This window comes from Mustela erminea, chromosome 3 (assembly GCF_009829155.1).
Source record: "Mustela erminea isolate mMusErm1 chromosome 3, mMusErm1.Pri, whole genome shotgun sequence".
NCBI lineage: Eukaryota > Metazoa > Chordata > Mammalia > Carnivora > Mustelidae > Mustela > Mustela erminea.
Window position 1 is genome coordinate 67,498,620 of NC_045616.1, and position 26,533 is coordinate 67,525,152.

Here is a 26,533-nt window from a genome sequence, read left to right on the forward strand (position 1 = left end):
AGGTCACTTTTGTGATTAGCACTGAGGTGTCAAATGTAAGTGACGAATCACTAAATTCTACTCCTGAAACTAATATTAAACTGTAGGTTAACTAACTGGAATTTATAAAAACTTTAAACTATAAAGAATAAAAAAAGGAAGAAAGAAAAGAAGAGAAAAAAAGAAAAAGAAAAAAAAAGTTCTTTTTCCAAATGAGTTGGGACTGCCAGGAATGTTAAAAAAAAATGTCCACATACAGTGGAAAGCTTAATTAGATGTCTTTTGGGACCCTTGCCAGGCTATGACTTTGCAATATCAGTTCCGAGATTATTAAATAAAAATTTTACTTGAAATTTGCTATTTAAATGACGTATCAAGATTAAAGCAAAAAATGACAAATCAGAATTCTTATTAGATCATGGTGAGATTCTTCTCAAGCTGTAGAACAGTTTCCTTAAAAGCAGGATCCTCTGCCCAATTGGCTTTACTTCCTAAAATAAGGTTCTGTAATAAAAAGGAAAAAAATTTATATTAAAGTTATAAGTACAATTACAAATTTAACAAGATTTTTAAAAATTCTCTTACATTAATTTTTTAAAAAAGGATTTTATTTATTTTTTTGAGAGAGAAAGGGAGAGACCAGAAGCAGGAGGGAGGAACAGAGGGAAAGGGAGAAGAAGGTTGCCCGCTGAGCAGGAAGTCCTATGTGGGGTGAGCTCAATACCAGGACCCTGGGATCAGGACCTAAGCTGAAGGCAGACACTTAACCAACTGAGCTATACCCAGGCGTCCCCCCTTCACTAATCTTATCAAATATTTACCAATAAGGTATAGGCATCTACTCTATAAAAAATATATTCTTGGGGGCCCGGTGGGCTCAATCAGTTAAGGGTCTGATTCTTGGTTTTGGCTCAGGTCCTGATCTGGCAGGATTGAGACAGAGCCGCCCCCCTCCCCTGCACACACGTGTGCGTGCCCACATACACACAACTCCATTCCCTCAGGGCAGAGTTTGCTGTTTGAGATTCTCTGTCCCTCTCCCTCTGCCCCCTCCTCCTACTTATGCACGTTCACTCTCTCTCAAATAAATGAATGAATAAATAAGTAAAACCTATTTAAAAAAGAAAAAATACATTCTTGTATCCTCATTTCCACTTCAGTAAAGGTTCATACTTGATTCTCATAATTATAGAGAATATTTACAATGTTACAACAATTTTTTTGGATTCATCAGTTTTGGGGATGTTTGCAGTGATATTCTAAATTAAAGGAAAAAGACTGCAGCTATGGTTCAGTCATTTTGCACTTCTATAGTGAAAAAGTTTTTTTTTTTTTTGAAGAGTTTATTTATTTATTTGACAGACAGAGATCACAAGTAGGCAGAGAGGCAGGCAGAGAGAGAGGAGGAAGCAGGCTCCCCGCTGAGCAGAGAGCCTGATGCGAGGCTCGATCCCAGGACCCTGGGATCATGACCTGAGCCGAAGGCAGAGGCTTAACCCACTGAGCCACCCAGGCACCCAGTGAAAACAGTTTAACCATAAACTATTATGCCCTATTTATTTAAATAGAAAAACTAGGGTTCAATGATACTAAGTTACTAATTCAAATTCTGTTCAAATAGATTTTAGAATTTAAGTGTTATATTGTTATATATAAAAATACTCAACAATATGGCTTACACATGGTACATTCTTGCTAGAGGGCTGGTGTACTTAAATCCAATTAAATTTACAAACGCAAAGGGAAGTAAGCATTCAGGTATGACTGAACCCATTAGGGGCAGGAGCTCCTAATGTAGCCAAAGCTGTGTTCTGCTTAACAAAGCAACAATTTCATTAAATCAAAATTAACACTAAGAGGATATGAATAAAAGCTAAGAAAGACAAAAAATAGAAGTCTCAAAAACTAGTAGGAAGGAAAGTATGCCAAAAAAAAATTAATATAATCCTGTATTTATGATGTAGTTCTCCACTGGAGGTTAGTTTAAGGGACTTCCTTACTCCTAATAGAGTAACCCACTGCTACTAAAAGGTAGGTTTAAGACCTGATGAAGAGGGGAGCCTAGGCAGCTCAGACAGTTAAGCAACTGACACTTGGTTTGGGCTGAGGTCAAGACCTCAGGGTCATTAGACTGAGCCCATGATGGCTCTGTGCTCAGTGTGCAGCATGCCTAAGATTCTTTCCCCCCACTCTCCCTTCCCACTGCTTATGTTCTCTCTTAAATAAATGAACAAAGTCTTTTTTTTTTTTTTAAAGATTTTATTTTATTTGACAGACAGAGATATCACAAGTAGGCAGAGAGGCAGGCAGAGAGAGAGAGGAGGAAGCGGGACTTGATCCCAGGACACCGGGATCATGACCCGGGCCGAAGGCAGAGGCTTCAACCCACTGAGCCACCCAGGCGCCCCATTAAATGAACAAAGTCTTAAAATAAAAAGAGACCTGAAGAAGAATTTCTTATGGTCAGCTATAAGAACTCATATTCTACAAGGATATGCTTTACACATAATAAATATTTGCTTTACACGTAATGGGCAGTTTTAACTGTTTATCTTCCTAATTGAATCTAGTAATATAAGTATTTCATTTCATCAGCTTGAGACATTTTAGAATTCAAAAAAAGTAATGAAAACCCTCCAGAACAGGGATGTCTGCTGGCGCAGTTGTCTAAGCATCTGCCTTTAGCTCCAGTCATGATTCCAGGGTCCTGGGTTATAGTGCCACATCTGGCTCCTTGCTCAACAGGAAGCCTGCCACTCCCCCTGCTTATGCGTTTGCTCTCTTGCGCTCTCTCTGACAAAAAAATAAAATATTTGGGGCGCCTGGGTGGCTCAGTGGTTAGGCCGCTGCCTTCGGCTTAGGTCATGATCTCGGGGTCCTGGGATCGAGCCTGGTATCGGGCTCTCTGCTCGGCAGGGAACCTGCTTCCTCCTCTCTCTCTGCCTGCCTCTCTGCCTGCTTGTGATCTCTCTCTGTCAAATAAATAAATAAAATCTTAAAAAATAAATAAATAAATAAAAATAAAAATATTAAAAAAAAAGAAAAGAAAAGAAAACCCTCCAGAATAAAGGAGCACATAAAATTTAAGAGGTAATATGCTAATAACTACCAAAATTTACTGAGAATTTACTTGGACCAGACATTATGCTAAACAGATTAACATGAATTATCTTTTTTAGGTTTTACAACCTTTCTTTCTAAACAGGGAAACTGATGTTTAGAAAACTTAAATAATTTGCTCGAGGTTCACAACTTTTAAGTTGCAGTATGGAACATAATTCTAGATTTCCATTACCCGCATCCATGTTTTCCCCTACCTCCCAAGTTTAAGTTCTAATGCTTTCCACCATTATACCTGTCTCCACAAAGCTGCTAAAGTCATTACACTTACAAATGCCCAAGTTCTAACCATAACAAAAAGTCAAAGCCTAAAACATTAAATAGATACAAATTCCAAATATATGTAAACAGACTAATATTTAGTATTGAATTCATGTTTTTTTCAGGATCAAAGACTAACTGAAAGTAAATCTGAAAGTAACAGAACCAATCATTTTTAAAAAGTTCTTTATCTACTTTCCTTATATAAATGTTACCTGAAACACATGCTGAATAACTGTAGTAATTTGTATCTCCATCTGCAGGTTTTGTTGTATGGCCTTTATCTTGTCCGAATTCTCCATAACAGCCAAATCATCTTTCTGTTTGTTCTTTTCAGTCTGTATTTCTAAAAGCTTACTTTCTGAAGCTTGTTTTAATTCTAACAGGTTAAAAAAAATACATTATTGAACAACTCCTACAAATAAGAAACTGGAGAAACTGTGAAGCAGAACAATTCCTGACTATATCAAGAGAAAATATTTAATAAGCATCATTTTAAGTTGCAATTCCATTTTGATCTGAAAATGACTTTCGTGATGAAAAATACCAGTATTTTAACTTTATCCTTAGCCGTGTCCTGCATGATAATGACACCTGTCTACTTACGTTTGAAGTGACACCACGTTAAAGAGGACTTACTCAGGGTTGCCAAAAGAAAGGCAGAAGATATATGTAAGGAAATACCTTTTCCTCCTTTATTTACAAAAATGACATATCAACAAGATAAATTTCCAGTTAAGAAATTCTCTTCTCCAGGGATAAAGACATCATCAACCATTTCCTGTAGTTTCTGAAAGGTTATAAGAATTAAACTATCTCAAACCATAAATAGGTGTGTCCCAAGAGCTTGGTTCATTGATATTAATGGATCAAAAATAGGTTGGAATTCGAGGAAAAACATTGAACATCCAAAGGGTGATTAGATCAGGTGACTGGAACTATTTCTGACCCTGAGATTACTTACAAACAGGCAAATCTGTATAATATATAAAAACAATAAATCATACCCATACTATTAAATGAAAAAGGCAATCTACAACACAGAATAAAATGAGGCCAATTTTATTAGATAAGAAATAAGCACTGAAGGCACCCCTGAGAGGCTCAGTCAGGTATGTGTCTGACTCAATTTCTACTCAGGTCATGATCTCAGGGTTGTGAAATCAAACCCGGCACCTATCTCCCCAATGAGGTTGAGATACAACCTCATCAGCATGAAGCCTGCTTGAGATTCTCTCTCTCCCTCTGCTCCTTCCCCTGCTCCTGCTCATGCCTTCTCCCACTCAAATAAACAAAAAAATAAAATCCTTAAAAAAGGGCACCTGGGTGGCTCAATCAATCAGGTCATGATCCTGGAGTCCCGGGATCGAACTCCACAATGGGCTCACTGCTCAGCGAAGAGCCTGCTTCTCTCTCTGGCCCTCACCCTGCTTGTGCTCTCTTGTGAATGTGAGCACTCTCTCTCTTAAATAAATAAAATAAAAATCTTTAACAACAACAACAACAAAAAGAACCACTGAAGAGTGATTATATCTTGATAGTAAATTTTAAAATTTTACTTTCCCTAAGTATACTTTTCTGTTTCCAAATTCTACTGAAAATGTATATTATTACTTTAAAAAAAGTTTCAATAATTTCAATGCAAAAAGCCACCTCATGTTAAGTTAAAAAGCTGTAGAATTATATGTATCAAATGATAATTTAAAATTAAGTATGTATAAAGAAGACATTCAAATGGCCAAGAGAGACACATGAAAAAGTGCTCAACATCACTTGACATCAGGGAAATATAAATCAAAACTACAGTGAGATACTACCTCATACCAGTCAGAATGGCTAAAATTAACAATTCAGGAAATGACAGATGTTCCAAAGGATGCAGAGAAAGGGGAACCCTCCTACACCATTGGTGGGAATGCAAGCTGGCATAGCTACTCTGGAAAAAAGTATGGCGGTTCCTCAAAAAGTTGAAAATAGAGTTACCCTACCACCCAGCAATTGCACTACTGGGTATTTACCTAAAGATATAAATGTAGTGATCCAAAGGGGCACGTGCACCCAAATGTTTATAGCTGCAATGCCCGTAACAGCCAAACTATGGAAAGAACCTAGATGGCCATCAAGAAATGAATGGATAAAGAAGATGTGGTATATATATACATTGGAATATTATGCAGCCATCAAAAAAAGAAATCTTGCCATTTGCAGCGATGTGGATGGAACTAGAAGGTATTATGCTAAGTGAAGTAAGTCAATTAGAGAAGGACAATTATCATATGATCTCAATGATACGTGGAATCTGAGAAATAAGGCAGATCCCATAGGGGAATAGAGGAGGAAAAAAAAACAACAAGATGAAACCAGGGAGGGAGACAAACCATAAGAGACTCTTAATCTCAGGAAACAAACAGAGGGTTGGTGGAGTGCAGGGGGTGGGAGGGATAGGGTGGCTGGGTTATGGACATTGGGGAGGTTATATGCTATGGTGAGTGCTGTGAATTGTACAAGACTGTTGAATCACCTGTACCCCTGAAACAAATCACACATTATGTGTTAATTGAAAAAAATAAAATAAAATTATGTATGTATAAATATGTTTATATGGACATGGAAAAAGTACTGGAATGATATATACCTAACTGTGGTCACACAGGAAGGAAATATGGGTTTCACATTATACACTCTGTATCATTTGATTTTTCTTTCCCTGGGAATGTATTAATTTTGTGACTTAAAGTTCTAAAACAACAAAAATGAATCAAGTGAACATTTTATATACTACTTTTAAAAATGCCATGTGTAAAATTTTAAGAAAATCTGAAAATTAAGAAATTTCTCAATGGCTGAGGTAACTGGCCTTATCAATCTCCACAGTAAGTAAAAATGTTTTCTACAAAAAACAAAACAAAAAAACTGTTCTACATACGTAATCTCTTCTTTCTAACATCAAGTAGTTTTTCCTCCAAATCCCAAGATTCCTGTTATTAAAAATAAAAAGATTAAGGTGTATTACCTAAGAATAAACCTATAATACATCACTGAATTTTCTCTATTACCCATGTTTTCCAAACCTCCTGTTTTCAATCCCTTTATTTCCATACCAAAAAAGAAAAAGGACAGTAGCTTAAATTTTAAGTAAATAATTAGCAACAATAGACAGAAATAGCTGAGTTATGAGAAAAAGAAAACTTAAGAACAGTGAATTCCAATCATACCAGTAATCTTTGGGTAATCCTGTATGATCACACATAATACAGTTGCCAGCAACAAGGCACTGAAATCATGAGAATGCATAAGCAAGCAGCCCAATACGCAGTTACCTGGTGTGATTTCATTATTAATTTGTTTAGCTTTAATATGTGTTTCATGTTGTCCATGAGCACGCTGAAAAGGAATAAAAAAATGATTTATAACCCTGATTAAAAATAATTAATAAATATCATTAATGAACAAAATCAACTGCTATGTATTTCCTTTCAGGGAATTTACTTATCCTTCAATAGAAAGTCACAGACAATTTAAAAAAATGTGTAATTTAAGCATGTAGGAACATTACTAAAAATCTCCTATTTTGGAGAAAAAGCCCTAATAACATGCTAATGAGTTTCTTTTTTAAAAAACAGACTCTAGGGGTGCCTGGGTGGCTCAGTGGGTTAAGCCTCTGCCTTTAGCTTGGATCATGATCTCAGGGTCCTGGAATCAAGCCCCATGTCGGGCTCCCTGCTCGGCAGGGAGCCTGCCTCCCTCTCTCTCTCTGCCTGCCTTTCTGCCTACTTGTGATCTCTGAGCTCTGTCAAATAAATAAATAAAATCTTAAAAAAAAATTTTAAATGTGAAAAACAGACTTTATTTTTTAGAGCAGTTTTAGATTCATAGCAAAACTGAAATGCAAAGTAAACCCATATACCTCTGTCCCCCACCACACACAGCACCCTCAACTATCAACATCCCCTACCAGAAAGGTCCACTCATCACAAATGATGAATCTATATTAACATATTGTTATCATCCAAAGCCCATTAAGGTTCATTCTTTTTTTTTTTTTTTAAGATTTTATTTATTTATTTGACAGATAGAGATCACAGGTAGGCAGAGGAGGCAGGCAGAGAGAGAGGAGGAAGCAGACTCCCCACTGAGCAGGGAGCCTGATGTGTGGGGCTTGATTCTGGGACCCTGAGATCATGACCCGAGCCGAAGGCAGAGGCTTAACCCACTGAGGCACCCAGGCGCCCTATAGGGTTCACTCTTGATGGTGTACATTCTTTGGGTCTGACAAATGTATAAAGATATGTATTCACTATTACAGATAGCATCATAAAGAATAGTTTCAATGAATATTCAAGACGCTTCTTACCCTCATGTCTTCAACAAATATTTCTGAGCACTACTACATCCTAAGACCTGTGTAGACACCAGGAATATAAAGCAAAGTAAAACATCAAGAGGAAAGAATCTGCTGAAAGAGAAAAATGAAACCACAACTACAGTATGGTTTCATCACAACCAGTAATGAAAGAGTTGTGCACAGAGTAGCACAAGGGAAATTCTTGAATCTTTAAGAACATGAAGTAATTACCTAGATTACCTACCTTGACATAGCTGGAGCCAAACAGTAAAAAGTAAGACTGGGTAAGAATAATGGTTCTTATATTTCTAAAGTGTCACTACCCTTTGGGAGGATGTTTAATGCAGACCACCACATTACCCCCATCATGCCCATCTGGACTCAGAGATTGAGTCAACAGGTTTGGAATGGGACCAGCAATGTGATCATTGTGTACTAATTATTCTGATATCAGCCAGGCATGAGAAACACTTCACGCAGAGGATTTTGTTGAGGAGGCTGAAAATATGAATCTTTGTAAGACCTGGGAACACTAAACTCATTTTCTACTACTTATAGCTATACTGGTTTGTAAACTTAAAACTTGCTAAAGAAACTACCTCAGCCTGCTTGGCCTTTCTGTCCTTTCCGGGAGTCAATTTCTCCTGTACCTCTTTAACTCAAGAATGTTTAAAGCTCAGGACACCTGGGTGGCTCAGTCATTTAAGGGTCAGGTCATGATTCTAGGATCCTGGGATCAAGTCCCGCATCGGGCTCCCTGCTTAGTGGGGAGCCTGCTTCTCGCTCTGCCTGCAGCTCTCTATGCTTGTCTTCTCTTTCTCAAATAAATAAAATCTTGAAAGAAAAAAAAAAGGATTTTTTTTTTTTAATTTTTATTTATTTGACAGACAGAGATCACAAGTAGGCAGAGAGGCAGGCAGAGAGAGAGAGAGAGAGGAGGAAGCAGGCTCCCTGCTGAGCAGAGAGCCCGATGCAGGGCTCGATCCCAGGACCCTGAGATCATGACCTGAGCCGAAGGCAGAGGCCTTAACCCACTGAGCCACCCAGGTGCCCCAAAAGGAATCTTTTTAAAGCTCACCTTTTATGGAGGAGCAATTGTTAGAGGGCCCAAATTCATATTTTAGGATTTATGTAATCCTGGAGTTAAATGGAATATGGGGAGAATACATTATTGGTCTGAACTAAAGACACCCAGAGAAAGGAAGTGTCCAGATGCATCTTAACACTTTTCTGGTGCTAATGGTAGGAGATCATTTTTTTTTTTTTAAGATTTTATTCATTTATTTGACAGAAAGAGAGCACAAGAAGGGGGAGTAGCAGAGGGAGAGGGAGAAGCAGGCTACCAATTAGCAGGGAGCCCAATGTGGGGCTTGATCCCAGGACCCCGGGATTACAACCAGAGCCAAAGGCAGATGCTCAACTGACTGAGCCACCTAGGCACTCCAGGGGATCTTTTATCACAAGATTTTTTTAGAGCTTTGAGATATAAGAGCATAGGTAAGGCCCCTGAGGCCAGACACAGAGGATCAGATTATATAGAACCTTGACTGCCAGAGTTTTAATTTTATATTTCTTGCCAAATAGTTTACATATACAAGCTCATTTTCTGCCAGTGAAAAATGACGCATATACTTCCTGTCTCAATAACCCAATTCCTGGTTATTGGGTAAGTGAGACAGCTCTATCCCTGTTTTATAGTAAATACTGAACAAAAGTAAACTTTCAAAATCTTCCTTCAAACTCATCAGACTGTCTGGCTAAAAATCTCCATTGCTTCTTAGTGTTGCAATCCAACCAAATGTCAGTAGGACTCTAAAAATTATAATGCTGCAGAGGCCAAAAATTCCATCACTTTTCTTATTCCCCAGATAAAGATGGATGGCACTGACAGTTAATTTTAAAAAATTCAGAAAACTAAAGTCATTATGCAGATCTCCCTTCTTATTCTTAGCCTTAACAAATTCAGTAAAAAAGGAAAAAGAAAAAAACAAACATACCTAGTCCTGGGATTATTTTTCTCCAGGTTTTTTTTAAGTGCAGTCGAAAGTTGCATCCTACAATGCAAGGAAAAAAAGCTGGCATTATAAAACATGGATAACATTTGTGTACATTGAAAAGAAAAAATGTATATATACAACTTAAAGACTGATTTTTTTTTAAGATTTTATTTATTTATTTGAGAGTGAGAAAAAGCATGAGAAGAGGGAGGATCAGAGAGAGAGAAGCTGACTCCCTACTGAGCAGGCCTGATGTGGGACTTCATCCCAGGATTCGATCCCGGGAATCCAGGACGATGACCTGAACTGAGCCACCCAGGCACCCCTGATTTTTCTTTAAACGTAACCTAAACCATTAGTAGGTTTATAAACACTATTGTATGGGAAATACTTTGATAAATAAATCACAGAAATGGTAAATAACAAGATGGAAAGGGCTGCTGCCTGTGGTTGTGTGCTGCCAGGCTGAGGGACCAATAAGACTTGAAATCATCCTGAGCTTTGCTCTCCAAGCCATCCACTTTGGTGCAGGGCCAGAAGGAACCAATAAGGCACTACAGAGACCAGGTTAGGCCTAACATGGAGTTAGGGAATACAAAGCCATACCTGAACGTAAACTTTAAAATATGCATTCATACAAACAAAAACAAACTGCATAAATTACTTTTATATCCAAATAGCTAATAAGTAATAATGAAAAGGCAATCAACTTAGCAATATTAATTTTTTCCTTTCTGCCACATACAAAAAAATTCAATTCATTAAAATAAGATCTCTTAATAGCTCTGAAGTCATCTTTAAAAAAAAAAATGATCTATGGGGCACCTGGGTGACTCAGTGGGTTAAGCCTCTGCCTTCGGCTCAGGTCATGATCTTGGAGTCCTGGAATCGAGCCCCAATTCGGATTCTCTGCTCGTCAGGGAGCCTGCTTCCCCCTCTCTCTCTGCCTGCTTCTCTGCCTATTTGTGATCTCTCTCTCTCTCTGTCAAATAGATAAATAAAATCTTTAAACAAACAAAAAAATGATCTAGGGCACCAGGCTCTTTCAGTCCGGAGAGCATGCAACACTTGATCTCAGGATCATGAGTTTAAGCCCCAAGTAGGGCAAAGAGTTACTTAAAATGAATTAATAAAAAAATACATATAATCTATATAATGAGCCAGCTTATGAGAATACAGAAACATGTTCACTGCTAGAAGCAATAAAGAGGACTTTAACTACTTTTCAATTAAATGTATAAGAAATTCATCTGAGAAGCCCAGAAACACAAGGAAGTAATTTTAAAAGTCATCCACTTAATGGAGATCATTAATTCAGATCACAGGTCTGTAAGAGATCATGTTTCTCTTATTAACAACTGTATACTAACACCTACCACAAAGCTTAAGACATAGTAAGCATTCAAATTATTTGTTCAATGGATTTTAAAATACAGATGCAAAACCAATATAAAAAATGTATTTAGGGACACCTGGCTGGCTCAATCAGTAAAGCATGAGACTCCTGATCTTGGGGCTGAGTTTGAGCCCCACATTGGTGTTTTACTTAAAAATAAAATCTTGGGGCACCTGGGTGGCTCAGTGGGTTAAGCCTCTGCCTTCGGCTCAGGTCATGATCTCAGGGTCCTGGGATCGAGCCCCGCATTGGGCTCTCTGCTCAGCAGGGAACCTGCTTCCCTCTCTCTCTGCCTGCTTCTCTGCCTACCTATGATCTCTCTCTCTGTCAAATAAATAAATAAAATCTTTAAAAAAAAATAAAATAAAATCTTAGGGGCACCTGGGTGGCTCAGTCGGTTAAGCCACTGCCTTTGGCTCAGGTCGTAATCCCAGAGTCCTGGGATGGAGCCCTGCATCGGGCTCCCAGCTCTGTGGGGTGTCTGCTTTTCCCTCTGACGTTCTCCCCTCTCATACTCTTTCTCTCTCTCTCAAATAAATAACATCTTTAAAAAATAAAATAAAATAAAATCTTAAATATGTGTGTGTGTGTATCTTTAAACTTGATAACAATTCTTTTACTTGATTAATAGTTACTGTAGTAACTGAATCCACATAATCCTTTGAAACACTGGATGGGATTTAAGCTCACCCTTCAATTTCCTTGACTGACATTTTATTAAGTCAATCTCATGTAACTACTTCAAATGAAGGTATTAATGAATGATGTAACTTTTCTCTCAGGGCTCAAAATTTGTGCAACTATTATCTAATGATCATTATCACTTGATTAATCTCATTTAGACTAATTAAAAGATTCCCTCCACCTCAAGTCATACCTGTTTTGCATTGACTTCTCAATGCTTATACCTAGACTGTAATAATTACCTGTCTAATGCAAGCTTTTTCATTTCAAAAGCAATTTTCACCTCTTCAATTTCATTTTCCAGGTCTTCAATTTTACTGTCAAAGAAGCATGAACAAAAAAATTTCAGTAATATCAAAAAAAGTCATTGAATATTGAAAAATATATAAAGTAAACCTTTGAAAAAAGTAAAATGACCCTATCTAGATAAAATTATTCTGCAGGTTCCCCCACACTGATGCATTTCTAGATTTGGTAAACAGATGCCTCCGAGGTACTCAGCTAATTATCTTGTGAAGGGGAATGCCAAAAGTGCTACTGTGGTCACCGATGTACATATTAGGTCCATCTCCTATATCAACAACTTCTAAGTACAAGCATGAAAAATTACTGGGAAAATAAAGAAAAGGAAAAAGGAAAATAATGGTGTAAGATGGGTGATAATACCAAATCTTAGTAAAAAACACAAAATTTAAAGATATGACATACGCTTCAACTTGCTTATCTTGCAAGATTTGTTCTGGAGTCTTTTCTTCAGCTACAAATAAAAAATTTTTTGAAGTTAGTAATAGTTGAGAAGAGTGTGGTCCAACAGATATATAATATAAGCCATAAATGCAAACCAAAAATTTAATTTTTAACTTTTAGTTTCTATACTATTATAAAGCAAGTGAAAATATTTCAGTGTGACTTATTTTAACTCGATAGGTCTAAAATATTTTAACATGTAATTAATCTTAAATTACTAATGAAGGGGCACCTGGGTGGCTCAGTCGGTTAAGCAACTGCCTTTGGCTCAGGTTACAATCCTGGAGTCCCAGGATAGAGTCCAGCATCAGGCTTCCTGCTCAGCAGAATCTACTTCTCCCTTTGACCTCCCACCTCTCATGCTCTCTCTTTTATTCTCTCTCTCAAATAAGTAAATAAAATTTTTTCAAAAAATAAATGAAAGAAATTACTAATGAAATATTTTATAATCTTCTGTATTTTGCATTTATTGTCCCTCTCAAGGACTAATCACATTTTAAGTGTTCAATTGTCACATAGAGATAGTGGCTACCATACTGGACAGAGCAGTTTGAGAATAATGTAAAATAAAAAAGGAGTAAAAAAATAATAATAATAATAAAGGAGTAAAATAGTACCATGAGCAATGTCAGAAAGATAAACTGTAAGTCTTTATGTTAGGAAAAAACAATCAGGGGTGCATGGGTGGCTCAGTCCATTAAGAGTCTGCCATTGGCTCAACTCATGATCCCAGGGTCCTGGGACTGAGTCCTGCGTAGGGCTCCCTGTTCAGTGGGGAGTCTGCTTCTCCGTGTGCCCCCTCCCTTCATGCACTCACACTCTCGCTCACAAAAATAAATAAATTTGGAAAAAAAATGGAAATTAATACTTAAGGATAAATTTAACAAGATATGCATACAACGTCTACACTGAATATGTTCAAATACTGAAAAGATATATCATGTATATGTATTAGAAGAATCAATATGGCTAATAAAACAATCTACCCCAGGGCGCCTGGGTGGCTCAGTGAGTTAAAGTCTCTGCCTTTGGGCTCAGGTCATGATCCCAGGTTCCTGGGATTGAGCCCCACATTGGGTTTTCTGCCAGCAGGGAGCCTGCTTCCTCCTCTCTCTGCCTGCCTTTCTGCTTACTTGCAATCTCTGTCAAACTGTCAAATAAACAAATAAAACCGTAAAAAAAAAAATCTATCCAATATTGTTCTACAGATCCTGATCAAATCCCAATCAAAATTCTCACTTTATTTTCTGTAGAAATTGATGGGCTGATTTTGTTTTATTTATTTATTTTTAAAGATTTTATTTACTCATTTGACAGAGATCACAAGTAGGCAGAGCAGCAGGCAGAGAGAGAAAGGGGGAAGCAGGCTCCCTGTTGAGCAGGGCTCTATCCCAGGACCCTGAGATCATGACCTGAGCTAAAGGCAGAGGCTTAACCCACTGAGCCACCCAGGCGCCCTGACAGGCTTATTTTAAAATGCATATAAAAACACAAAGGACTCAGAACAGTCAAACAATTTTGATAAAGAAGAACAAAACTGGAAGACTTATAGGAGGTGATATCAAGATTTACTATAAACCTACAGTAATCAATACAGTGTGGCACTATTATAAGTACAGACAAATACCTCACGGGAACGAAGCAAGAAGCCCAGAAATAGACCCACACATATACAATGGAGGAAGGAAAGTCTTTTGAACACATAGTGCTAGAAAAATTAGATTTCCATAGGGGAAAAAATGAATTCATGTGTACAAAAATTAACTCAAAAAGGATCATAGAACTGAATGTTAAACATAAAACCCTAAACCTTGTAGAACAAAACAAACGAGAAAATCTTTGTGACCTTGGAGTGGTCACAGACTTCTTAGAGAGAACTTAAAATCATATACCACAAAAGAAAAAAAAAAAAACCCTGATAAAAATCACTTCATCAAATTAATGCCTTTGGTTCCTCAAAAGATAGTTAAAAAACAAAGGTAAGTTGGGCACGTAGCTGGCTCAGTCAGTAGAGCTTGTAACTCTTGGTCTCACGGTGGTAACTTTGAGCCCCATGTTGGATGTAGAGATTACTTAAAAATAAAACAATCTTTAAAAAAAAAAAAAAAAAAGGCAGGGGCATCTGGGTGGCTCAGTGGGTTAAAGCCTCTGCCTTTGGCTCAGGTCATGATCCCAGGGTCCTGGCATCGAGCCCCCCATTGGGCTCCTTGCTCAGCGGAGAGCCTGCTTCCTCTCCTTCTCTCTCTGCCTGCTTGTGATCTCTGTCTGTCAAATAAATAAATAAATAAAAATCTTAAAAGAAAAAAAAAAAAAGGCAAGAAACAAACTGGGAGAAAATAGCCGCTAAATATATAAGTAAATACATAGATCTATATATAGATATATAGATACCTACATCTATAAATATACACCTGTATCTATATATATATATAGGTATCTGAAAAAAATAACTACATTTATAAACAAAGAACACAAACTCAATAAGATTAACAACCTAACTAAAAAATAGGCAAATATTTTAACACTTCATAAAAGTAGATTTACAGATCTACTTCATAAATGGAAATACATTAATTGCCAATAGCCACATGAAAAGATATTCAATATTAATTAGTTATCAGGGAAATGTAAACTAAAGCCACATGAGATACCACTACATACTCATTAGAATGGCTAAAATTTCATAAGACCAACTATCAAATTTTAAAAAGGATGCTAACGGGGCGCCTGGGTGGCTCAGTGGGTTAAGCCACTGCCTTTGGCTCAGGTCATGATCTCAGGGTCCTGGGATCGAGCCCCGCATCGGGCTCTCTGCTCAGCAGGGAGCCTGCTTCCTCCTCTCTCTCTGTCTGCCTCTCTGCCTGCTTGTGATCTCTCTGTCAAATAAATAAAATCTTTAAAAAATAAATAAATAAATAAAATAAAAAGGATGCTAAATAAATGAAAATCTCTTGGTTCTAGGAAGAACGTACCTTAATGGTATAATCATTTTACTGATCTTTTTTAAAAGCATATTTATTTATTTATTTGAGAGAGTGAGAGAGAGCACACAAACTGGAGGGAGAAGCAGAGGGAAAGGGAGAAGCAGACCCCCTGCTTAGCAGGGAGCCCAATGAGGGACTCGATCCCAGGACTTCAAGATCATGACCTGAGCCCAAGGCAGATGCTCAACCGACTGAGCCACCGATGTGCCCCCATACTGATAGTTTTTGATGGAAGCATTATTGATATAATGTAAGGTCATGACTTTGGAGGCAAGTAGACCAGCTTCATATCCCAGTTTCATAAATTACTAGTTTTACTAAGCAGAAAAGAGGCCAGGGGGCTCATTTCATAGTCCTACTTTTTGTTGTTCTTGTTTTGCATAAAAAGACTTTAGAAAACCTGGAGTATCAGATGGACAACACACTAGAACTGCCTTTGGATCTATGGCCTTATAAAAGAATCTGAGCAGTCTGAAAAGTTCCTAAGTTAAACATGTATTCAGGTGAAGTGACCCAAGTCATCTATGTGGCCCTTCAGGTTTTCCATAATTCTTTTTTTTTTTTTTTTTAAAGATTTTATTTATTTATTTGAGAGAGAAACAGTGAGAGAGAGCATGAGCGAGGAGAAGGTCAGAGAGCGAAGCAGACTCCCCATGGAGCTGGGAGCCTGATGCGGGACTCGATCCCGGGACTCCGGGATCATGACCTGAGCCGAAGGCAGTCGTCCAACCAACTGAGCCACCCAGGCGTCCCATATAATTCTTGATCCAACCTCAAGTTTTGGTTTTATTCTTTAAGCCTATTTCACAGAGATAGAAAAACTTACCAAAACATATCTTTGTAATTGAAAAGCTAACAAATTAGGTTGCAATAATGGCCATTACTTTAGGAGAGCTAAACCATTATTTTAGTACTCTCTTGCTCCTTAAGACTTCTAGAACTTAAAATATAAATTTACATCTCTTCAGGGGTGACTGGGTGGCTCACTCTGTTAAGCATCTGCCTTTGGCTCAGGTTATGATCCCAGGGTCCTGCACTGAGCCCTGCATCTGGGCTCCTTGCTCAGCAGGGAGTCTGCTTATCCCTTTCACTCTGTCCCTCCCCCATCCTTCCCTTGGTTGTGCTTTCTGTCTCTCTCAAATAAATAAACTTTTTTTTTTTTTTAAGATTATTTATTTATTGGGATGCCTGGGTGGCTCAGTTGGTTAAGTCACTGCCTTCAGCTCAGGTCATGATCCTGGAGTCCCAGGATCAAGTCCCACATCAGGTTCCCAGTTCCACAGAGAGTCTGCTTCTCCCTCTGACCTTCTCCCCTCTCATGCTCTCTCTCATTCTCTCTCGAATAAATAAATAAAATCTTTAAAAAAAAGAAAAGATTATTTATTTATTTATTGCCGAGGCAGGGCGGTGGGGGCTACTGAAAGAAAGCATGAGCCAGGGGGAGAGGCAAAGGGAGAAAGAGAAGCAGACTGCCCACTGAGCAAGGAGCCCCACTCAAGGCTCAGTCCCAGGACCCTGGGATCATGACCCAAGCTGAAAGCAGATGTTTAACCGACTGTGTAAACCATGCACCTCAAATCTTTTTTTAAGACTTTATTTATTTATTTGAGAGAGAGAGAGACAGACAGAGATAGTGAGAGAGCATGAGTGGGGAAGAGAGGGAGAAGCAGACTCCCACTGATCAGGGAACCTCACAAGGGGCTCTATCCCAGGACCCTGAGATTATGACATGAGCCAAAGGCAGAACCAACTGAACAACCCTGGTGACCCTCAAAGAAATAAAATCTTTTAAAAAAATGTTAATTTTTTCAGTGTTTAAAATGGAAATTATCATTCATTTCTTTAAGATGATCTCCCTTCTGCCTCTCATTCCTATCTTTTATTTATATTTTTTTTAAAGATTTTTTAAAAATTTATTTGACAGACAGATCACAAGTAGGCAGAGAGGCAGGCAGAGAGAGAGAGAGGGAAGCAGGCTCCCTGCTGAGCAGAGAGCCCGATGCGGGACTCGATCCCAGGGCCCTGAGATCATGACCTGAGCCAAAGGCAGAGGCTTTAACCACTGAGCCACCCAGGCGCCCTCTCATTCATATCTTAAAGTATTTCTCAAAGTATAGATCTTGGATCACTTAACAATCATATGATCCACTAATTTAATTTCTAAGCTATTCATGATCAAGTTCTATGATTCCTTCCCACAGAAATTTCCCAATTCTCTAATCAACAGAACTAAAACTGTCTTGCACTATTATTTAGGTTTTTTTTCATCTATTTCCTGAATTCCTAACAAGTTCCTGAGGCACAGGGCAATCGTGGATTTTGACTTTTTTTATACAGTATATAGTACCACATTATGCTGACACTCCCATTCCCTAAATAAACAACTTTTTGTAAAATTGATTTTCTTAGAATACTGTTCCTCACCAAGCTCACAAAATCTTATCTGAAAATGAAAATACTTACTTGCATCAACCATTGATTTATATTCCAAGAGTTGTTGTTTTGTCTGTGCTCTCAACCTGAAAGCATAAAGAAAACAGAAAGTCTCTCTCTCTCTCTCTCTCTCACACACACACACACACATATATATACTTTTTAAAAAGTTAAGTAAACTCTACTCCTAACAAGTGGCTCAAAGTCAAAACCCCAAGATCAAGAGTTGCATGCTCTACTGACTGAGCCAGCTAGGTGCCCCAGAAAGTCATATATTTATAGAGGATTTACTCACTACTATATTATAAACCAACTCACCTTTTTCAGAAGTTTATGCAATAAAATGAGTGCAAGTACTCAGCAATATGTCTTCTAGTTTGGCCTGATTTATTTAAAGCGGGTGTAAAGAGAATTCCAGTTAAAGATGGGGTTGAGGGAAAAACTTTGTCCTCCTCCACAGAACACACCAAATTACATCTATTAATTGAACAATTCCTCCTGAAAAACTAAGGGCTGACTGAACAGCTACTGAATAACCAAAGATAAAGAGAACAAGAAGAGAGATGGAGACATGCCACAGTTTAAGAGTATCTAGCATATACAGCTACAACTCCAGTCAGCCACCTAAAAAGTCACCAACCATACACAGTCTGCAGAAGGGACACCATACACAAGATAATGTTTAGGAGAAATAGCTGTTTACCTTTCTATAGAAACAAGCACAAAAACTCAAGCAAAATGGGGAGACAGAGGAATATACTCTAAAAGAAAGAACAAGAAAAATAAACTCAGAAAAAGAATTAAATGAAACAGAACTAAACAGTAATCCTGAAAAAGAATTTAAAGTAATGGTTGTAAAGATACTCAATGGGCTGGAGAAAAGAACAGAAGAACTCAGTGAGATCTTCAATAAATACAGCATGGAGTCAGCTTGAGAATCTCTCTCACTCTCCCTTTGCCTCTGCCCCTCTCACTCATGCTTTCTCTCTTTCTCAAATAAATAAATAAATCTAAAAAAATCTGAAAAAGGAAAAGAAAATAAAAGAAAATTTAGGCCAATATACCCCTAGTGAACATAGATGCAAAAATCCTCAACAAAATATTAGTGAACCACATACAACAACACATTCAAGAAAATCATTCACCATAATCAGACAGGATTTAATCTGGATACAAGGGTAGTACAATATTTGTGGATCAATCAGACTCTCCGCTCAGTGTGGGGCCTGACACAAGGCTCCATCTCATGAGTCTGAGATCATGACCTGAGCCCAAACCAAGAGATGAATGCTAATCAGCTGAGTCACCCAGGCATTCCCACCTCACCACTTTTATTCAACATAGTACTGAAAGTCCTCTCCAAAGCAGCCAGACAAGAAAAAGAAATAAGAGGCATCCATATTGGTAGGGAACTCAAACTGTCACTATTTGCAGACAGCATGAGACTATACTCATAAAATGCTGAAGACTCAACCAAAAAATGTATTAGAATAAATGAATTCAGTAAAGTGGCAGAACACAAACTTAAAACACAGAAATCGGCAACATTTCTCCATACTAAAAACAAAGTCATGGAAAGAGAAATTTTAAAAACACCACCATTTACAACTGCACCAAAAAGAATAAAATATCTAAGAATAAACTTGACCAAAGAGGTGAAAGACCTGTACCCTGAAAACCATAAAACAATGATGAAAGAAATTGAAGATGACAAAAACAAAAGGAAAGATATTCCATGTCATGTATTAAAAGTATATCGCAGGGGCGCCTGGGTGGCTCAGTGGGTTAAGCCACTGCCTTCAGCTCAGGTCATGATCTCAGGGTCCTGGGATTGAGTCCCGCATCGGGCTCTCTGCTCAGCAGGGAGCCTGCTTCCCTCTCTCTCTCTCTGCCTGCCTGTCTATCTAGTTGTGATCTCTCTCTCTCTCTCTCTCTCTCTGTCAAATAAATAAATAAATAAATAAAAATCTTAAAAAATAAAAAAAAGTATATCAAAAATGTCCATATTACCCAAAGCAATTTATGGTTTCAAATCAATGCCTACCAAAATACCAACAGCATTTTTCACTAAACTACAACAATCAATACTACTATTTGTATGGGGTGGGGGATTCTGGGTGGCTCAGTTAGTTAAGCATCTGCCTTCTGCTCAGGTCAGGATCCCAAAGTCCTAGGATTGAGCCCTGCATCAGGCTTCCTGCTCAGCAGGGAGTCTGCTTCTCCTTTTTGGCTTGTACTCTCTCATGCGTTCACAGTCTCTCTCAAATAAATAAATAAAATTTTATATATGTTTATAAAAAACAAAAATTTTTTTAAAAAGAGAAAAAAAAAAGAAAATAAATAAATAAACTTTTAAAATAAAACAAAATAAAATTTTATGGAACCACAGAAGATCCCAAATAGCCAAAGCAATACTATAGAACCAAGAATGAACCTGAACTATCACTATTCCATATTTCAAGATATACTAAAGCTGCAGAGATCAAAACAGTATGGTACTGGAACAAAAACAGACAAATGGATTATGGAACAGAATAGAGACCCTAGAAATAAACCCACATTTATATGGTCAATTAATCTATGATAAAGGAAGCAAGAATATACAATGAGGAAAAGACAGACTTTTCAATAAATGGTGCTGGGAAAAATGAACACCCACTTGCAGAAGAATGAAATTGGACTAAATTCTAACACCATACATAAAACTAAACTCAAAATGGATTAAAGAATTAAACAGGAGACCCGAAACCATAAAAATCTTACTAGAAAAATAGGGAGTAATTTCTGACATTGGCTATAGCAAAATTTTTCTAGGTATGTCTCCTGAGGCAAGGAAAACAAAAGCAAAAATAAACTATTGGGACTACATCAAACTAAAACGTTTTTGCCTAGCAAATGAAAAGACTATCTATTGAATGGGAGAAGATACCTTCAAATCATTTATTTTATAAGGGATTAATATCAAAAATATAGAAAGAACTTAAACAACTCAACACCAAAAAAACACACAAAAGAACAGTCTGTTTAAGAAATGGGCAGATGGCCTGGAGACATTTTTCCAAAGACATAGTCTGTTTAAGAAATGGGCAGATGACCTGAAAAGACATTTTTCCAAAGATGTATAGATGACCAATAGACACATGAAAAGATGCAGCTCGGGGCGCCTGGGTGGCTCAGTGGGTTAAAGCCTCTGCCTTCAGCTCAGGTCATGATCTCAGGGTTCTGGGATCGAGCCCCACGTTGGGCTCTCTGCTCAGCAGGGAGCCTTCTTCCTCCTCTCTCTCTCTGCCTGCCTCTCTGCCTACTTGTGATCTCTGTCTGTCAAATAAATAAGTAAATAAAATATTTAAAAAAAAAAAAAAAAAAAAAAAAAAAAAAAAAAAAAAAAAAGATGCAGCTCAACTTTACTAATGATCAGGGAAATGCAAATAAAAACCACAATGAACTATCACATCTGTCAGAATGGCTAAAATAAAAAAGACAAAAAACAAGAGTTGGCCAGGATGTGGAGAAAAAGTGAAACCTCCTGCACTGTTGGTAGAAATGTAAATTAGTACAGCCACTGTGGAAAACAGTATGGATCCCTGGGTGCTGGGATCCTGACTTGCGCTAAAGGCAGACGCTTAACTGACTGAAGCCACCCAGGCACCCCTAAACTTTTCAAATCATTAATTATACACAGAAACTAATGTAACATTGTGTCAACTATGCTCAAATCTTACTGAGCGCAGGGTCTGGCTGGCTCAGTTCAGGCTGTGAGTTGGAGCCTCACACTGGGTGTGCCAATTGCTTAAAAAATAAAATCCCTTTAAAAAAAAAAAAGGCCTCAGAGAAAGATGCAAAATGGACTCTGGTGGAGATAAAGCAACTATGAGGAAAAGTTAAATTTCTAATTTTTAAATTTATTAATATGTCACACTCAAGAAATATGGGCTACACAAAGAAACACATCAAAATGGTGAAAATTGCAAACATTCTAACAAATTTAAAAAGTTCGTAACACTCCTAGGAGATATAGAAAAGTAACAAATATATTAATTCTTAGATAGATAATTCATAGTTTCTTAGTTGTCCTAAGATTGTACTTAATTAAAAATCATACATAAAATAAGTAGAAAAGCTATGGGTAAAATCCTAACTAGTTATTACATTATACTTAGAAGATGTTGGACATTTACATGGTAGTTTCATAATTCTGAAAATGCTCTATAATTTTGAGATATCTATGATTTTGAGACCTGTATGAGTAGCTAAGTGATATTACAAAGATTTTAAACCTCTATGGTTTAAGTTCCTTATGTTTGAAATTCCAAATGGAAAGAATTTCTTACAGGTTAAGAAGTTAGGCTAGCATTTTAAAACGTGCTGTAAGGGGTGCCTGGGTGGCTCCGTGGGTTAAAACCTCTCCTCTTGGCTCAGGTCATGGTCCCAGGGTCCTGGGATGGAGCCCTGCATCTGGCTTTCTGCTCAACAGGGAGCCTGCTTCCCTCTTTCTCTGCCTGCCTCTCTGCCTACTTGTGATCTCTGTCTGTCAAATAAAAAAAATTTAAAAACACACACACACACACACACACACACACACACACACAAAGCAAACAAAAAAACACGCTGTAAGAACAGTTCCCTTTTTAGCTGATATAAAAAAGGTGATCCTGTATCTTTAATATTTTAGAATTTTATGTTGTAGGCAGGAGGGAATTTTTATTTTTTAAAGATTTTATTTATTTATTTGACAGAGATCACAAGTGGGGGAGTGGGAGGGGGAGCACGCTCCCCGCTGAGCACAGAGCCAGATGCGGGGCTCAATCCGAGGACCTGGGATCACCACCTGAGCCAAAGGCAGAGGCTTAATCCACTGAGTCACCCAGGCGCCCCAGAAGGGAATTTTTTAAACTGAGACTGTGAGGCTTACTAGCCAAGACCTTTCAAAGTAGTAGCTAAGCTAAAATACAGTTACAATTCTTTGCGGAGGATCCCCTTATTATGATTTAGAATATTTTGAAGTTGTTTTCCCTGTCAAGGACCAAACAAATATTTCAAGCTTTGTGATTCACACGGTCTCTACTTTAGCTATTCAACTCAGACCCTGTTGCAGGAAAGTTGTGTTACGAAAAACCTTTCCTTAAGGGCACCAAAATTTGAATTTCATATAATTTCACCTGTTTTTAAATATTCTTTCAGGAATTTTTTTTTTTTTTTGTCCCAACCACTTAAAGACATAAAAACTTTTCTTCGCTTGAGGGGCCACAACAAAATTCACACGGCACTGAGTGGAAAAGAATAAACATCTTGCTCTTGGTAGGAAATATAACAAACGATGCTTCTGGATTGAAAAGGGCCATAACTGGGACGCCTGGGTGGCTCAGTTGCTTAAGCCGCCGCCTTTGGCTCAGGTCATGATACCGGGGTCCCAGGATTGAGTCTCGTATGGGGCTCCTTGCTCAGCGCGGAGCCTGCTTTTCTCTCAGCCTCTGCCTGCCGCTCTGCCTGCTTGTGTCCTCTCTCTCTCTGACAAAATAAATAAATAAAATCTAAAAAAAAAAAAAAAAAAAAAAAAGGAAAGAAAAGGGTCATAACCATAAAACAAAGAGACAGGACATTTCTTTATGTAGCTAAAGGCCTTAGAGACGCCTCACAACCCGACTGAATATCGGGGCTTGAGCGCAGGAGAAAAGGAGGGGAAATTACAGCGCCGAAGGGCCCGGGGCACTATGCTAAACGCCTGCCTCTGAGTATCACATTTAACCCCTACCGCAACTTTACTAAGAAGGTGTAACCCTCCCCTTTTTCGAAGATGACGCAGGAGGCTTAAGAAGCTCAGCTGAATGACGCAGTGACGCAGGCAATAAGCAATCAACTCAGAATTCGAAGCCTTCGGGACCCTGAGAGCAAAGGGCGGGGCTCTCGGCCACGACGCCAGCGTGGATCCCGGCTAGAGGGGACAACAACCTGAGCAGCAGGGTCAAGCGGTCCTCGGGACGCGCCGCCTGGGCGCCGGCGACCTGTGGTGGCTCGCCTTCCCCGCCTCCCGCTCTGGAGTCCGCGGGCTCCGTGGCCGCTTGCTTTCCCGGCTGCTTCTCCATTTTGACTGGCGCGAAGAGGAAACGCCTGAGACAGAAAGATGCAGCCTCAGGAGCCGGTTTTCCCGCCACTTAATTGACGCCCGGAAAGGGCGGGAGTATCGTCGCACTCCGTCCCGCCCCTTCCGCCCTAAGGCTCCACCGCTTACGTCCCGTTCTCCGGTTGCTGTGGCAGCTCCTGACCCTTTCCCAGAAAACTAGTATTAGACCTCTAATAAGAAAAAGTTAAACTTCAGGCGTCAGTTCTGTCTATCCCGAGCTGAGCTAGGAGTTGGGCTACAGCCATTTGGGACACATCCTGCCTTCCAGGAACAGCCTGGAAGGGAAGACCGCAACACATTGAGTCATTCATCCTTGGCGCAGGGTCAGGGGATCTTCGGGACAGCGGTTTTTGGACCCATCTTGACACTCCCTTAACCTTCGCAGCCTTGGAAAATGGATGTGCCTGGCAGGCTAAGAAAGGGAAGCGATAGAAATGTAGACCTGACGTTATATAAGACCAATAGACTGGACAATTAATGTCCATGCCTTGAAAAACAAAAAGCAGGACAATTATCGCTTAGGGAAACATTAGTTTTGATTGGAACCTGGATTGGAAAAAAGTTTGTAAAACATCTTCCAAACAATTGAGGAAATTAGAATATGCACAGCACATTACATATGTTGAAGGAGCAGGAGGCTGGCTGAGGACAAAGCAAAAGCTGGCACCTTGCACCCCCCCCCTTCACCCGCTCCCCTCCATATGTGTAGCATTCCTCAGGCACCCCTGACTGCCATAAAATGATGAATAGTTAACTTGCTGAGATCACAATCCTGCAAGACAGGAGTCTCCCTTGGTTTGCAAATGTCCTTGAGATTTACAACAGGGAAGTTACCTTATCAATAGCCCTAATGTCACCCTCCCCTCCATAAAACACCGAAGGAGGCGGAGGTAGAGGGAAAAGTAAATAAAGTTAAATTTCTTCTAAACCTAAATCTCATTAACAAGGATGCTTGATGGCAGGAATGTAACATTCCACCAGGAGACTCCCGATTGTCTTTACTTGATAAGTAACCAGGCCTTCAATATCCTGGTAGTGCTTTTTTTCCAGATGCGTGGGCTAACCGGCCAGTTCTGCTTCTGTAAAATTGCTTTGTCTGCTTTCGCGCGGGGTCCCCTGACCCAATCCACTGACGCCAAGTATGCCTGTTCAAACTATCAATCAATCAGCTCAGCCGCACCCAAAACTTGTTTGTATCTGTCTATAAAAATCCTGCACCAACCCAGCTCTGGACCTCTCGGTGTTATCCGCAACGAGCGGTGCAGAGGTCCAGGTTCGAACCTGCAATAAACGACCCTTGCTGATTGGCTTTGACTCACGTCTCTGGTGGTCTTTTAAGGTGGGGGTAATATTCAATTGGCATTTCAATGTTAATTGTCTTAATGTGATAAAGATCATGGTTATTTAGGAAAATGAATACTTAGGAGATGCATGATGAACTATTTTTTTAAACATTTTTTTTTTAAGATTTTAGTTATTTATTTGACAAAGATCCAAGTAGGCAGAGAGGCAGGCAGAGAGAGAGAGAAGGAAGCAGGCTCCCCACTGAGCAGAGAGCCCAGTGCGGGGCTGATCCCAAGACCCTGGGATCATGACCCCTGCCGAAGGCCGACGTCTTAACCCACTGAGCCACCCAGGCGCCCCCATGATGAAATATTTTAAGGTGACATTGTCTTGAAATTTAAAATTACTTTGAAATGGCTCTGAAGAAGAAAAATATATTCACACTCGTGTATGTGTTCCTGACACACATACTTTTTTTTTTTCTTTACACCTATAATTTAGTACTTACCTACAGAAGTACCTAGAACTATGTCACCTAACAGGAAAAAAATCCTTTTCTATATCCTTGCTTATTTATAGAAGTCATTCAAATATTTATATACAGAGAAAATATTAAGTTTCAAAAAGGCTTTTTAAAGACCCCATTTCCAACAAAATTAAAAAATCACCAGCATGAAGATGTTTGACGAAAACTTTGAAAAGAAACCTAGTACTTAGAAAATAAGCAGTTAAATAATCTCCATATCAAGGACCACAAAAAAATTATAATGACCAGGAATAGATAAAAAGGAGGTCTTCAGAAACAAGCTATCTCAAAGAAAATGTCAAATGATTTTATCACCAAAATACATTGAGCATTTAACTTAAACTAGAAAAAGATGTTGAGCTAAAACTATAAAATAAAGGTGGTAGGAATGTAATATCAAAACTGATTCTTGCATGGGGCGCCTGGGTGGCTCAGTGGGTTAAGCCGCTGCCTTCGGCTCAGGTCATGATCTCGGGGTCCTGGGATCGAGTCCCGCATCGGGCTCTCTGCTCAGCAGGGAGCCTGCTTCCTCCTCTCTCTCTCTCTGCCTGCCTCTCTGCCTGCTTGTGATCTCTCTCTGTCTAATAAATAAATAAATAAATAAATAAATAAATCTTTAAAAAAAAAAAAAACTGATTCTTTCAAAATACAAAAAA

General features: G+C 38.7%; 1 protein-coding gene across 1 annotated transcript; it reads right to left on the reverse strand.

The window, feature by feature from the left end:
• Nucleotides 1-285: 285 nt before the first annotated feature.
• Nucleotides 286-24,141, reverse strand: CENPH (centromere protein H). Its single transcript, XM_032336067.1, has 9 exons — nt 23,896-24,141; nt 17,977-18,032; nt 12,491-12,539; nt 12,025-12,099; nt 9,703-9,759; nt 6,681-6,744; nt 6,287-6,338; nt 3,576-3,739; nt 286-483 (listed from the first exon to the last, which is right to left on the reverse strand). Exons 1-9 carry the CDS (start codon nt 24,027-24,029, stop codon nt 391-393), a joined length of 744 nt encoding a protein of 247 aa, XP_032191958.1. The 5' UTR covers nt 24,030-24,141; the 3' UTR covers nt 286-390.
• Nucleotides 24,142-26,533: the final 2,392 nt, after the last annotated feature.

Excerpts from the sequence above, each read along its gene's own strand:
- CENPH (XM_032336067.1), bottom strand. The coding sequence starts at position 24,029 with ATGGAGAAGCAGCCGGGAAAGCAAGCGGCCACGGAGCCCGCGGACTCC. Across the intron at positions 9,760-12,024 it reads AAAAAGCTTGCATTAGACAG|GATGCAACTTTCGACTGCAC; the intron begins GTAATTATTACA and ends CTTGCATTGTAG. Across the intron at positions 484-3,575 it reads TTATTCAGCATGTGTTTCAG|AACCTTATTTTAGGAAGTAA; the intron begins GTAACATTTATA and ends TTTTTATTACAG.